Source organism: Erinaceus europaeus, chromosome 1, assembly GCF_950295315.1.
Source record: "Erinaceus europaeus chromosome 1, mEriEur2.1, whole genome shotgun sequence".
Classification (NCBI taxonomy): Eukaryota; Metazoa; Chordata; class Mammalia; order Eulipotyphla; family Erinaceidae; genus Erinaceus; species Erinaceus europaeus.
The window spans coordinates 52957095-52973544 of NC_080162.1; the positions used below are offsets into that span (position 1 = coordinate 52957095).

At 37.2% G+C, this 16450-nt stretch overlaps 1 protein-coding gene and 1 pseudogene across 5 annotated transcripts in view; both read right to left on the reverse strand.

Moving 5' to 3' along the window:
- The window catches only part of RALGAPA2 (Ral GTPase activating protein catalytic subunit alpha 2), a 322655-nt gene that overhangs the window by 259086 nt on the left and 47119 nt on the right, over positions 1-16450 (reverse strand). For all 5 annotated transcript variants that reach the window (XR_009548379.1, XM_060186046.1, XM_060186059.1 and 2 more), the window contains exons 4-8: positions 8494-8551; positions 6353-6396; positions 5746-5923; positions 3356-3471; positions 2081-2219 (exon numbers count right to left, since the gene is read on the reverse strand). Coding sequence is in view for 4 of the 5 variants with exons in the window: in XM_060186046.1 (XP_060042029.1) it covers positions 2081-2219; positions 3356-3471; positions 5746-5923; positions 6353-6396; positions 8494-8551 (535 nt within the window). In the remaining variant the exon portion in view is untranslated. The remainder of the gene's footprint in view (positions 1-2080; positions 2220-3355; positions 3472-5745; positions 5924-6352; positions 6397-8493; positions 8552-16450) is intronic.
- LOC132536841 (translation machinery-associated protein 7-like) overlaps positions 1-16450 on the reverse strand; it is a 209144-nt pseudogene that overhangs the window by 75674 nt on the left and 117020 nt on the right.

Sequence of the window (16450 nt, forward strand, 5' to 3'; positions counted from 1 at the left end):
ATATCTAGAACAAATGTAAAAGCATGGAAATACATCTTTTTGTCATTTTAGATATTTTGATACCTAACTCTACAAATGATCACCTCCACTAAACTTTAGTTTTATATTCTTTTCCCTTTAGAAGAGTTCAAAGGAAAATAATCTTAAGTATAATATAATCTAGTTTATGTCTATTATAATTCAGCAGTCTAGATGGCGGCACAGCAGTCATTGTGCTGGACTTACAGACATGAAGTCATGGGTATGATCCCTGGCTTTGCATATGCTCTATTTCTCTCTCATGCATTTGTATGAGTAAAGGTACACACTATTATTAATAAATAAATACTAAATAAAATAATTCAGAAACGTGTTTCATCTTCACCATCTTTACCATTTCCAAAGAACTGATAAACAGTGAATTTCTCATTCTTTGTATTTCATAATCAAAATTACATAGTACTGAATTGGAGATGCTACTTTTCAAGTCCAACTATTTTATTTTTAACAATTTTTATTTACTTAGAGATATATATCTATTGAGGCAAAAAAACTCAATAAGTAACTTTTAATCTAAAATATTAATAATATACCATGCCATGTTTTTTGCAATGAATTTAGACTACTTATAAAATCAGAAAAAAATTACACAAAAATACCCACATAAATAATAGATATCTCAGTACTCCCAAAGGTAATTAATTCTATATCTTTTTAAAGGCAGCTTGTTTCACTTGCTGTACTTTGTATGTGTGTCTGCACATAAACACTCACAGATGTGACTTAGTTGTTCAAATCACCCAGATAGAATCATATCTTTTCCCTTCCAAAACTGTTCTTAAGTACTCATTTGAATGTACTGTACTTGCTTTAAAATAAGGTATTCTCTCCCTACTTCCACCACTCTAGGGGATGTTTTTGTCCTGCAAGTAATCATTTCTAACAGAGAGAAAAATTTAGAGATGAAAGTGTAAATCCCCCCATTTCCTATCCCTATGGGACTTACTGTCCCTAGTAGATTGCTCAACTGCCCATACATCTGCCCTTCCATAAACAGCTGTCAGCAATACCTGATAGAAGAAAGAACCAAGATAAAAAAAGAGCATACTATGGGCAGTTTCGTGGCCTGGTTTGTCCTTCTGAAACACTGAGTAAAGTCAGGGATCACCAACCCAGCCACCCATCAGAAAAGACTAGGAAATTCAAGCTTTTCTTTTGCATTAAAATCCTTTATATATGATACATTTCAAATTATTTTATTCTTACTGATATCATTTAAACAAAGATACAAATAACATTATATTACTCACATATGTAATAATTTAATATGTATATGTGTCAACATGATTACCACATTCATCCCCATTAATTGCCCCAAAATGTCTTATGAAGAGGCACTTATTTATTTATTTATTTATTTATTGAATAGAGGCAGAGTGAAACTGAGAGGGAAGGGGGAAGACAGAGAGGAAGAGAGAGAAAGAAAGAAAGCTGCAGCACTGTTTCACTGCCTGTGAAGGTTCCCCCCTGAAGGTGGAGACCAAAGGGCTTGAATTTCTGGTCCTTACACATTGTAACACGGTGCTAAAATAGGTGAACCTCCACCTGGCTCCTGTTATAAGGCTTTTAAAACCTTGTCTACTATAAACTTTAAAATGTGTAATATAGTATTGTTTGTTACCTATAAATAGTATGCTATACATCACATCGTCATAATTTAGTTCTTTTTATACCTAGAAATCTATACCCGTTGACTACCTTTGCCCATTTGACACATACACAGATATGTACACATACACACCAAGTTTCCACCTTTGGCAATCACTACTCTCCCTATGAATTCAGAATGCTGATGGCTTTGTGTGTAGGAGAGGGGGTTAAGGAGTTGTTCCTACGTATAGGAGTCATAGTTCCCCTCACTACTGCTATAAAATTTGAAGCACATCTTCACTTGTACAAAGAGTTAACATAAATAGTAGGAAAATTTAAATCTCTTGTAAGAAAAATGACTATTTTACTTAAAGGTAAGTAAAGAAAATTGCAAAAGAGGCTGTACAACTTCCTTGGAATATTCTCTATCCACGGATCAATAAGTACTTACCAAGTACAGGTTTGTAGATATTTGTTAACTTAGTAAAAGATGGAAATAAATGAGGAAGATAATACTTTCGAAATAATGTAAAGAGAAACTTGAAACCAGTATCTTGATTCTCCTTATTCTTCCACTCTAAACTTGCAGCCTTTGGATGGTATGTGAAAAAAGAGCATATATACAGTTACATTCAAGTTAATGTATACTAAACTGAATACTGTTAAACTATTAAAATTACTACCTACATTCAAAAAATTGACAAATATATAAAGAAGTCATTTCTTACAATGCAAAGAATGACAAGAATGAATACTTCAAAACTGAACAGTGACTGGAAAAAATAGCATGTTTACTGAGAGTTTAAAACATCACTTACAATTTGTCATAGCAGTGGCAGAGAATTAGTGGGTAGAGGTGGGTCTCAATGAATATAATTAGGTAAGAAGGTTGAGATTATTACATTAACCAACTCAGTTGTAAAAGAAAGAACAGAGCTTGGAATATACTGAAGAAAAACTCAGGGAAAAGAGAGTGTTTGCTGAGAGAAAAAAAATCGGTAGCTTTGTTTCTAACTATAGGTGTTCAGAATACAGACTGAGTCATAAATCACCTATTCAAATCATGTTGGTATGCTTCTAAAAACCCCTTCTGTTTCATTTGGTTTAATCCCCCCTGCTTAACACTATTCTATTTACATAACCACTTCATTCTATTTACATAACCGCTGTTAACAAGGACCACCCTCCCTCCAGGGCATTGGTGGTTCAGTGATAGAATTCTTGCCTGCTCCACCCCCTCTCCTTGTCATACCCTGATTTTCACCAGTCACTTTTCTCTCCACCCTCTCTATGTCACATTGTTCACACCCTACTTGGGAAGTATATATAAAGACAACATTGTTCATTTTAGTTTGAGTTCAGCTTAGCTCGGCTTAAATTGTGCTGCGTCCTGCATGAATAAAGAGATACTGCCTACAGCTCAACCATGAGTCCCTGGTCGTCTGTTACCCAACCATGAAGCCAGCCCGGCGAAAACAACATATCCCAGCGAAAACAACAAAATCATACTAATTATTTTAATTCTACATTCAGTTGGTAGTTTTATTCCTAGTTAGTAACCACTATTGTTTTTTGTTTAATTGGGGGGTTAATTGTTCACAGTAAACACAGTTGAGAGAGAAAAGAAAAACATAAAATGTGGATTCATAAGGAGAAAATTGGCAATGTTTCCTCTCTCCTACTAAGAATAAAGCTACCATTAAATTACCTACAAAATTGTTCTCACCTGAATAACCATGTATTTCAATAGTACTTGAAGAAAAAAGCATGTTTGGTCCTCAGTGGTCTTTTCCCCTGATATGGCTGGCAGGAGTGGGGTGATTTCTTCTGGATATATCTTTGCTGCAGAGTGGAAAACAAAGAGAGCTCATTCAGCAAAGTTAGATTTTAAACAGGGGTGTCAAAAAAAAAAAAAAGCCTCTATTGAAATATTTCAATCTATCTATGGGAATTGCTCACACAGAACTCCATGCTAGTATGTGTGAACATAAAGGAGACACCCATTAAGTGGCCTCTCTTATGGAACCATATCTTTTCTTCTCAAATTCTGCATTGGCAGCCCAAGATCAAACACCTGTCATTGGGTAATAAAGTGATATGTAGTCATGAACCATTGGTTCTAACAGACAAGTTCCCTGAATACTCAAACGACACAAATGGCTAACATTAATAATCTCATGAAGTCACTGTTAACTTCCTATGAACATGGCATGAGAACACAAGGCTTCTAAAAGGAACCTGGGTGAGCAGATGAATGTCCATTTATGAAACAAATGTAATGAGGATAGTGGTATCTTTGGATGGTGGATGTTAATCTCATTAACATCCATAAGATCTCTCCCAAAATGTGTTTCTACTTTCTGGTATTGCCAAAATCTGTTTCTTCCCACCAATTTCATAGATTTCTCCTATCACCACAGTGGATGTTTCATATAAAAATATACTCCAAGTATTGTAGGGGATTCCCTTATGAGAGAGCTCCTTTTATCAGTCCTCAGACACACCTACTGGATGTTCAGGACACAGAGATAATTTAGTATTCCTAGTTGAGGACTTAATCACAAGAGCAGATACCAGTCAATTTGCTTACAACAGAAAGGGCTTTCCAACTAACCTGACAGAAGTGGTTCTCTAAACTCACTTAGTGGTGACCACCCTGAATTCAAAAGTAACCTATACTCATTGTAATGTTATTATTATAAAGTCTCCAATAAGCAGCCATGTTGGTCAGGCTTGCACTCAACCTAGCCAGGACTTAATCTAATATGGAATGGAGATGGTGGTAGTTCCTGGGACTGGAGAGCCACCTGTACTAGTTTTGCATAGACCCAGTCTCCACTTTCTCTGCCTTTACTCATTTTCTATAAATTTCCTTTCTTCCCATATTACTTCAAGAGTAATTTCAAGGGACTGGGTGGTGGCACTCCCCATTGAGTCCACACATTACCATGCATGAGGAGCCAGGTTCAAGTTCCCCATCCCCACCTATGGGGGGAAGCTTCACAAGAGGTGAAGCAAGTCTGCAGGCATCTTTCTCTTTCTTTATCTCTTCTTCCCTCTTGATTTCTCTCTGTTCTATCTTCTAAAAAGGAAAAGATAAAATGGCCACCAGGAGTGATGAATTTGTAGTGCAGGCACAGTACCCCAGTGATAACCCTGATGATGATGATGATGATGATGATGATAATAATAATAATAATAATGTGTAATTTCAACCTGCTAAGAGTTGACCTCTCAGCATCTAACCTCAATGGTAAGGCATGCTTCCTAGGATGAATATGGGCCCCAGATCAAATCAATGGGGTTTACAGTTAACAATGTTTATATACTTTTCCCATATTTGAGAGCTACTCTCTTCCCTGATCCAGCTTTCTAGTCCTTTTTCCAACTATGACACCAACTCCCCAGACAATACCTTGGGTCCACCTGCATGTTAGCCGTCAGGCTCAGGCAAAAACTAGTAAGATCATGGAATATACCTAAAGTTGACCTACTAGCTTTTTCCAAAACAGAGACCCCAAATCTTCATCTGTAATATTCTTACATTTAGGTTCATGATTAGTCAACAATTTGTTCTGCTTTCTATCTTAACTCTTTTTCAATCAACAGGTTCCAGATGCTACCATGATGCCAACCTGACTTGCCTGGGCAGATGATCCTATCAATGTGTCCTGGAGCCTCGCTTTCCCAGAGCCTTGCCCCACTAGGGCAAGAGAGATAGGCTGGGAGTAAGAATATCAGAAGCCAGACCTTCCACCTTCTGCACCCCTTAATGACCCTGGGTCCATATTCCCAGAGGAATAAGAATAGGAAAGCTTTCAAGGGAGGGGATGGGATACGGAGTTCTGGTGGTGGGAATTTTGTGGAATTATACCCCTCTTATCCTTAGTTTTGTCAATATTTCCATTTTATAAATTAAAAATAAATTAAAGTGCAAGGACCCAGGTTCGAGTCCCCAGGCCCCACCTGCGGGGGAAAGCTTCACGAGTGGTGAAGCAGTGCTCTCTGTCTCTCTACCCCCCCCTCTTGATTTCTGGCTGTCTCTATCCAACAAATAAATAAATATAATAAATAAATAAATAAATAAGAAGAGTAAGACCTACTAACATTACTCACCATCAGCTACACTAGGGCTAGGATTGATGAGTGTTTCTAGTGTACAGGGGCCTCTGGAAGACATAATGGCTGGAAAGCCAGGCACCAGACAAGCAAAAATCAGCACCTGCTCTTCTGCACAATTTGTCTGAAGTGCTTGAAGCCACAGAAGAAATAGCCTGATTCCTTCACATCTTATCTAAAAGAAAAATTAAAGCAATGAAATTAAACACATGCATTTATAAAGGTGCATTTAAATATACTATCAGTTTTGAGAAATACTAGTAGTTAAAACTATTGTTAAGGTTCTTCACTTAGTAAGGATTAACTTGGTCTGAAGTCAGAGTTCTGAACTCAGGTTGGGTTCTGAAGCCATAGTGTCTGCATTCAAATATGGTTCTCCACAGATTAGCTGTGACCTGGGGAGAACCATCTAACTTGTTTATGCTCTAGACTCCACATCTAGATAATAAGAATGAAAGCAGAATTGACCAGAAAAGACTTACAGGACTGAGTTACAACAGTGTTTGGATAATATTAAGTACAACCCATTTCCTAATGCTAGGATTTTGTCATTAAAACACATTAGAGTAATGAAAAATATTAAGTTTTCATCTAAAATAAATACCTTTGTAGAATTTCCAGTGTGTAGAAGCTTCTTTAAAGTGGAGCCTGAAAGTTGAAAACAACATATTTAAATGAAATGTATGAATGAATATTTAAGACTGAGGCTGGTCTCTTAAAAATGCCATTTTGGGACCCCTTTATCAAAAATTAGATGTCCATAAGTGTGGGGATTTATTTCTGGGCTTTCAATTCTATTTCACTGGTCTGTGTACCTATTTTTGTTCTACCTGTTTTGATCATGATGACCTTATAATATAGTCAGAAATCTAGGAGTATCATTATTTCCATTTTATAAATAATTTTAAGTCCTTTTGACAAAAGACATGATCTTTTTAAAGTAAAAGAAATGAATTTTCATTGAGGAAGAGATGCAGAGGGCCAACAGACTTATGAGAATATGCTCAAAGTCACTGATTATCAGAAAAACGCAAGTAAAGACAACAGTAAGATATCACTTTGCACCAGTGAGAATGTCAATATATTATAAAGGACAAAAACAATGAATGTTGGTTATGATTTGGAGAAAAAGGGACACTTCTCCACTGCTGGGGGGAATGTTTCTAGTTCCAACCTTGTGGAAAAGTATGGATATTTTAAAGAACACTAAAAATGGATCCATCATATAACCCAACAATTTCTCTCCTGGTAATTTATCCAAAAGAAACAAAAATATTTACTAAAAGAGATCTATGTATACCTGTGTACATAGCAGCACACTTTGTAACAGCCAAAACTTGAGAGCAACCCAGATACCCAACAACGGATAAATGGCTAAGAAAGTTCATGTATGTATATATATATAATGATAAAAGCTTCTCCTTTTGCAACATCTTAGATGGAACTTGAAGTCATCATGTTAAATGAGATAAGTGCAAAAGAGAAATACAAATACGGGATGATCTCACCTACAAGCGGAACTTAAACAACAACAGCAAGGGAAAACACAAAATGAAATTTGGACTAGATGTGGTCATTTGCACCAAAGCGAAGGGCTCTGGGGAAAGAGGGAGAAAAAGAAGCGTGCAGTGTAGGTGCATGGTGACTGAGAAGGACCCAAGTTAGAGATGAGAATGTTGTCCAGACACCTTTCATGGGGAAGATAAGAAACTATACTCATGTAGCAACAACTATATGTAAACCATAGCCAAAAAGGAATGCTTTTAAGATAAAGCTGTGGTAATATGAACTTCTTCAAGTCCTTTTTTTTTTTTTTGCTATGAGGGTTATCACTGGGGCTCAGTGTCTACATGACTCCATAACTCAAATGCTTGCAGTAAGCTATATCCAAATATTTCTTGCCATGCATAAAACAAATTTTTATTAAAATAAGATAATATGAAAACTACTGGTCAGGAAGCATTTTTACACAAACTTTTTTTTTTTTGCCTCCACGGTTATTGTTGGGGCTCGGTACCTGCACTATGAGTCCATTGCTCCTGTAGGCTATTTTTTTCCTTTTTGTTTTATCGTTCTTGTGGTTCTTATTGTTGTTGTTATTGATGTCATTGTTGTTGGATAGGACAGGGAAAAATGGAGAGAGGAGGGGAAGATAGAGATGGGGAAAGAAAGACAGACACCTGCAGACCTGCTTCACTGCTTGTGCAGTGACCCCCCACTGCAGCTGGGGAGCTGGAAGCTTGAACTGGCATCCTTACGCTGGTCCTTGTGCTCTGTGCCATGTGCACCTAACCTGCTACGCTACTGCCCAACCCCCTACACAAACATTTTATAAGTAACCAGTATAGCATGTTTCTCCCCTTGTAATGACACCTCCATTGATGAGTTAGGTCCACCAATAAATCCTCTAGCAGAACTCTGTAGTTAGTGTTAAGGTGAGCTAGTCATAGTTTACTCAAAACTACACAAGTCAGCCATAAACACCTTGTTCAGCGGTCCACTGCACTCAGAAAAATTTATCTTGGGGCTGTGCAGCAGCATACCAGTTTGAGCACATATATTACCATGCACAAGGACCTCGGTATATTTCCTTCCAAAAGTCATATCAAACTCATATATGTCGCAATTAGTAGACCTTTGTTAATACTTCTAAGACCTATGTTGATGGTGCTAACCATATAAAACATTACTGAATTCCACTAGAAGAAATCTATATTATGTTAATTTTTTCTTAATTGTTCTTACCTATACTCTGGTAATGCCATCGAAAGTAAATTCGTTCAGGTAGAAATTGTAGTATTTTCTATAAAACAAATAAAAAAAACCCAAATATAAAGAGAAAATCAACAACAAATAAAATCAGATACATTCAAAATGGATTATAGCACTTGACATATCTCATCAGATTCTATTTAGTGAAAGACATTACCTACTAATCATCAAGCTTGGCATGAAAAATATAGAAATAAAAAAACATTTACTCCTTATTTCTGAGGTAGGGGTGTTATAATTAGCAGGAAAGTAACACAGTAAAGAAAATGGCACTCAAATTTTTTTAAAAGTGTAGCCTGCAAGAACTTTATATGACATTCTCCATAGGTCAGGAAAGCACATTTTGTCAGTAGGGGCTTAATGGAATGTTTTCTCTGAAAGGTAACTTTGAGTTGAGACTTCTAGAATTAGTTAAGTTATCTGAATAAAGAGCAAGATCGGAAGGAAAAACATTTATTATGGTCAAGAGACAATGACAACATAGAGCTTAAAAGAACAGCAGTAGCAAGTGAGTTGATTTGGCTGTTAAGTTAGTGAGAAGAGAGGGGACCATACTGGAGAAGCAGAGGGCTTAATGTTCTCACAGAGTAGTATGCAGTCTCTAAAAGGAATCCAGATATAGGAGAATTAAGATGGTAGAGGAGATATCAATAAAGAGGCAACAGGGTGTGTGTAAGAAGTGGGGGGTGACTGTGGAGGGGGGTGAAGCGCAGGCAGTGGTGCACATGTTTAAGTGTATATACTACCATGTGTAAGGACCTGGGCTTGAGCCTGTTCCCCACCTGCAGTAGGGATGCTTCACGAGTGGTGAAGCAGGTCTGCAGGTATCTTTCTCTCTCCTTCTCTATTTCCCCCTCCCTTCTCAATTTCTCTATATCCTATTGAATAAAATAGGAAAAAAAGAAAGAGATAAAAGATGAGACAAAATCCTCTGGGATTTATAGTACAGGCACTAAGTCCCAGTGATAGCGCTAGAGGCAAAAAAAAAAAAAAAAGGAAGAAGGAGGAGGAAGAGGAAGGGTAGAAAGAAAGAATGAAAGAAGGAAAGAATGAAAAGGAAATCAAGGCAATCAGGAAAACAAAGAGAAACTACAATAGTGAAATTTAAGAAGTAAAATTGTCAAGATGGGCAGGTCTAGTAGTTGCAGTGAGTACTTGCAGAGGACTCAGGAATGACAACCCTGCTCCACTTCAAAAGAAAGATGCACAATGCCTTAGTAGTAGATGTCAATATTTTTAGCCAAGATTGCAAACCCAGAAGTAATCTCAGAACAGAAGCATATCCAGGCTGGTTCTGCACATCCTAGAATTTGATATGTCAATGGACAGTTTTAGTGGAGATGCTCTTCTAGGCAAGTCAAATTTGGATAATCACAAATTGAGGATGAGCTGGGTGGACACCACAAAATGGTGTTTCTTAATGTTTTACTTTTTAATTAGTTATTTAATTCTGATTTACAAGATTACAAGGGGTTTAACTGTAATAGGGGTATAATTCCATACAGTTCCTACCACCAAAGTTCTGTGTCCCATCCCTTCCATTGGAAACTTCCCTATTGTTCATCCCTCTGGGAGTATGGACCACAATTCTTCTTGAGGTACAGAAGCTGGGAGTTCTGACTCTATAACTGCTTCCCCACTGGACATGTATGATGGCAGGTTGACCCATACCCCCAGACTGTTTATATTTTTCCCAAATAGGCAGGACTCTGGAAAGCTGAGGGTCCAAGAAGCACTGGTGATGTCATCTGCCCAGGGAAGTCAGGATAGAATCATAGTAGTATCTGGAACTTGGAATTTTTATAATTCTTTATTTCATACTTTCTCATGATATATTATAAGTCTTAGTTCAAGGTGTTTGACAACAAATGGATAATACTTATTGTAAGATGAGCTCTTATAGAGGCACTTCTGAACAAGAGACAATAAAGCAGAATTGGACATAGAGCTGAGTCAGTAAAACACAAAGAGCTGAAAAGTCCAGTTAGGTTATTAATGATACTTGAAGGAGTGATGAAGAGTTTTATAGATAAACAGTAGCTGAAGGAACTCAATGCCACTAAGCCAACTCTAAAACAAGCTCTCAAAGAATTCCAATAAAAGGAACATACTGAATCTTACTCATGATAGGGGTTATAAAAAAACAAAGCAAGAAAACATGCAAAGTCAAGTGAAAACAAACTTTTAAATTATATAACTGAAGTTACCCAGGAAGTCTAGGAGTAGGTGAGTGGGTCATAAGAACAGAGGGAAGTAGACTTCAGTGGAGGGTACTTTGGTAGTATGTGTCATGTGATAATATATTTTGAAGAAGTCTGACACTGCACTTCTAAATAATACTCTTGTAAACCAAGATTGCCTCAAAAACTTACCAATTAAAACAAAAAACATAAAGACATTAAAATAAATCCAACAATGATTGAATATGAAATTATGTCAGTACATAAGAAACTGAGAACATTCCCAGCTGAATAGAATCTTATACAATAACTCAAAGGCTAAAATAGTCTCTACATTAAAGATTCCTTTAGTATCCAAATATTGCAAGCGCCACTTTTTCTGAATTAAAGTATATGAGGTCAATCAAAATAAAACCCCACACAACTATCTGTGTCTAAAAGCTAAAGCCTGTCCCTCAGAAAGTTCCAGATGAAGTCTACCTTTGCTGAGATGAATACAATATATTTCTACTGTAGTTGATAGTTGATATTCTAAGCTACATACTACTGTGAATGCCAGATAAGCTGTTGACATCTTGTTTGTAGTTTCACCAGAGTAATATAAATATATATATATATATATATATATATATATATATATATATATATATATATTCAGGAAATCCATACAGTGTGAATGTTACTTTTCTGAAAAACACATGGCTCTATTTAATGCTCAGTGCTCAGTGGCAACTATATGATAATCCATTACAGCACACACAACATCAAAATTAGGTATTAGTACTGATCAGCACATCAGGGAGTCTGTCATTCTTTTAACTGATTATCTATAGTTCTTTCTTCTTCAGAACCTACTGCATGACCAGGAATAATGTGGAATGAAAGCTGGAGTTTAAACAGAATGCTATAGTATACTCTGAAACTACTGATCTTCATTTAATTTCAATGGAAAACTTTTTTTTCAAGTTATTACAAGATGATTGCCTATAGATTCACACTTGAATTGAATTCCATGTAGAAAATTAGAGCAGTAGAGAGCAATAAAAATATTATATAGTAATGTAAGTTAATCTACTCAAACCAACTAAATCTATTCATTCAAAAGTAGACGGGACAGAAAAGGCAAAAAGTAACTCTCCCTGAAACCAGCTGCATGGCACTGGGTTAAGAAAATGTTGACCAGGGTAAAAGCAAAAAGTCTGATAAAAAAAAATTAAAATTAAATGTTTTTTAAAAAACTTAGTTACTTGAACTTTTGAGTAATAAATGTTCACCACACTCATGATGAAATCTGGAAGCATTCTATGAATACCCACAATACAAACACAGTCTGGTTCTAAAAGGAGCCCATGTGAATGGAACCTAACTGCGTGGATGCTTCTAAAAAGACCTGACTGATGGAGCAACTTTGTTCTTTAGCTGACTTTGGCCTGGCCACTCATCTCCTGCTAAAAATGACCATAATGTAGACGAAAGAATTTCACTGAACCCAGACTGGCAACTCTAATTTGGTACCTTAACATTTTAAAATAAAGGACTACATTGGACTGGGTATGGTATATTGCTCCAAAGCAAAGGACTTTTAAGAAGAGAGAAAAAGAGGGGGTAGAGAGGGCTTTGAAGTCCTGGCAAAGGATGGTGGGAAAGGATCTAAGTCGGGGCTGAGAGTGTTCTACAGACACACCAACAGGGGGAGATAAGAAATCATACCTTTGTGTCCACAGACATGCTGTAAACCATTAAAGTCTATACATTTTAAGTAAACTAAAATAATAATAAATAAAATGACTGATTTTGAGCTTGATAAGTTATGCTATTCTTCTTAAACTAACCCTCTCTACTAGTGCCTCCATAAGTCATGCTGTTACTGAATAAGGAAAATACAGCTCCATCTGGTTATATATATCCTCTTTGGTCTTTAAAACCAAACTCAAGCATCACCTATTGGAGAGGGACCACTTCAATCAAGTCTCTCACCATATCTGCCACCTGTAGGCTTCTCTAGCTAGATAGGCACAGGGTTACTAGATGCTGCACCCCGCCCCCAGAGCAGTCATATAAAAATCTGGCTTCTGGTGGGGCTGGGGTTTGAACCTGAAATCTTTGGGTGGCTTTGGCACAAAGGCCTTTCTGCAATATTTTTTTTTTCCCTTTTCTGACCAGAGTACTGCTCAGATCATGCTTGTGGTGGTGTGTAGGATTAAACCTGGGACCTGGAAGTCTCTAGCATGAAAGTCTCTTTACATAACCATTATACTATTTCCTGGACCACTGATTTTTTTTTTTTTTTTTACCCGAGCACTGCTCAGTTCTAGTTCATGGTGGTTTGGAGGACTGAACCTGGGAATTCAGAGCCTCAGGCAGGAGAGTCTCTTTGCATAATCATTATGCTATCTACCACCACCCTCAAATGGCTATCCTGAACTATCAGCCCCAAATACAGTGCCTGGACCATTATGTTTCCTAAAGAGCACCATATGCACAAACAGAAGAATGAGGTATTTATTTATTTATTTATTTATAAAATAGAAACACTGACAAAACCATAGGATAAGAGAAATAGAATTCCCACCACCAGAGCTCTGTATCCCATCCCCTCCCCTGATAGCTTTCCTATTCTTTAACCTTGTGGGAGTATGGACCCAGGGATATTATGGGGTGCAGAAGGTGGAAGGTCTAGCTTCTGTAATTGCTTCCCTGCTGAACATGGTCGTTGACAGGTCAATCTATACTCCCAGCCTGTCTCTTTCCCTAGTGGGGCAGGGCTCTGAGGAAACAGAACTCCAGGACACATTGATCATAGGCTTAAAGACTAGTTAGAAGGCTATGGGGAGTGGGGAGATGAGGGCACACCCAGATGGTAGCACACCCAGTGGACACATATGTTACAGTGTGTAAGGATCCTGGTTCAAGTCCCAGTCAGTCCCCACATGCAGGGAGACAGCTTCATGAGCAGTGAAGCAGAGCTACAAGCTTGCTCCCCCCCCCTTCCTTTCCCCTTCTACCTCTTAAATTCTGTCTCTCTCCAACAGATAAATAAAAAAAAAATTTTTAAGTTACTAAGAGCTGGGGAAGGAGAACTGAAGACCTGAACAAAGACTGAAGTAGCTGGCAGAAGGATATCAAAGAGCACCAGTCGAGTTGTGTATAGTACTGCGAAGTAGGGAAAAACACTATCAATGTTGATCAAAGTTAATAGATTCAGAGATGAACCATTTTGTTTAAAGCACTTACTAAGACAGATTCAAAAGAAGGCTTCCTTTTACATGGAAGAGTTCAATCACAAACATATGTGCTATGCAGTGAAGACTTCTGGCCACAGGACTCTTCCCCACCACTATATCCGGTGTCACAAGAACATCAAACACTAGGTGTCACTCTGTAACAGTAATTCTGCTACATACAAACAGAAAGTTGTGGTCAGTTTACAACACAGTACATATTCCCATAAGTCCTCTCTAAATTTGCTTTAAAAAGAAGTCAATTCACCCAAATTGACCAGCACATTAATCCCAACCAATTAAAAGGGAGGGGGAAAAGCTTTTTAAATATACCCCACTGTTCTAACAATAACTACACTCCATTCCACATGCTCTATGTAAAATTTCCATATATTCAGTCCTGGTACAGTTTCTGTCATCTGCCCTTAAAGGGTTGTTGGAGCCACTGGCTACTGCTACCTTTCAGGGGACCTATTCCTGAAGATGTCAGTTACCAACAAGTAAAATGTGAGAGGCGCCAGCATGCCAGGAAGCTCAGGGCACCTGGGCTACAACAGATAATCACAAGTAATTTCAGACTCCCATGTACATCCTGTCTCCAGTTTCTCTTCTCCCATAGTGATTGAGTAATTCAGTATATGCTACTGAATCAATCCCAAGCTCCTTACCTAAAGTTTCAAAACAGAAAAATAAAACTTCTGTCTTGAAGAGTAAATATAAAACTTAAAGCACCCAGTGAAAATGGACCCTTTAACATTTGAAAAAGGTTTAATGGCTTGGTGCATGGAGCAGAGCATTTGCATGTCTGATATCCTTAGGTTTGATCTCTGGCATGTCACTGAGCACCTCATATGTCAGGGCAGTGCTCTAATCTATTTCTCTTTCTCCCCTCCCCCACCCTTTCTCTCAGAATAAATAAATCTTTTTTTAAAAATAGGGGAAATGTTTCCTTTCAACTTGCAATCTAATTTCAATAATTAACAATACTATGTAATCAAATTCCAACCACAAATAATATATTTAAAGAATTCCAGAAAGGACTAAATGTTTATATTTTGCTTCAAATACATCATGATCAAAAACAGACACCAGAATAATCTAGCACTATAGAAATAAAAGACTCAGGTCTGTATTTTATTATTTCTCCAGTGTTATATTATTTCTTCAAATTATGGATCACAGAACCACAAAGAAATTACTGAATTAACTCACCACCACAGGAACACATGAGACCAGTGAGAAAGGGCATGTCTAGTCTGCTGAAAAGACTCTAAAAACATTGTGGCATAAAAGTAATGTTGTCATCTGGGGTTGTTCCAACCAAGAGCTCAACATTAATTAAAATCAAGTGTCATTAGCATTGTGAAGAAAACCAAAATCAACACCTCTATAATTATATGCATAACACAAAAAATATATACCTCTGTGTCATAAAGGTGAAAACAGTATTTTGGTCATGGTAACTGGTAGCATTTATTTTGCTGCCAACTGGAACTTGGACTGGTTTTGGAGATGGGGATGGGTATGCCTGTCATCTTGTCATTTCAGTTCTTTCAAAAATGTAGTCTAGGAAATATGAATTGGTACTGGCTTTTTCTTAGTTACAATCAATCATTTACAATTGTTGCAGTGATCCAACAGCTGTATTCACCATAGAATACTCCTTCAAAAGTAATAAAAAAAAAAAAGTCTACTGAAGCATCCTGTTATTTGAAATCCTCAATATGAACTTAATTTTCCCATAAAGATGAAGAGGAGGAGAGAGGAGCAGAGATTAAAGAAGTCATACAGGAAACCTTTCCAAACCTTGGAAATGCTGGAAATACGAGAACAGAGGAAGCCAAAAGAACACCCAGGACTTACAACTCAAAATGGTCCAAGGAACAATACATCATAATAAAACTACCCAAAAACAAAGACAAAGAAAAGTTACTGCAAGCCACTAGGGGGAAAAAAAAATGAATTTGATATATGAAGGCAGAACCATCAGACAATCTCCAGATTTCTCACCACAAATACTAGGAGCAAGCAAAGAATGAAATGAAATATTATTCACTATACTAAAGAATAAAGATTACCAGCCATGAATATTCTATCCTGCCAAATTATCTTTCAAGTATGGAGGATAAATTACAGCCTTCTTAAAAACAGAGAAACTGAAGGAATTCACCACCATTAATCCTGCCTTTCAAGAATTATTGAAATGAGTCCTAAATGAAAAGAAGCAAACTCCAACTCTAAGTAGAGTTAGTGGTAGAGTATAAGTGGAAATATAAACAATAGCAACAACAAAAGCAAAGACATCAGAAAAAAAGAAGGCAAAGTGGACAAAGCAATATGAGCAATGTAGGTGAACCAAGGCCAAATATCAAAAGGCCAAATACTAGGCCACAAACTAAAATCCCAATCTTTGCCTTACTTTGCTTGAAACCTGTAGCTAATGTGTTGGGTGGAATGAGTCAGGAAGAGAGGGAGAAATGCTGGTTGACCACACAGATACGTAAAACATGGGAGACTGAGTCAGAAAGG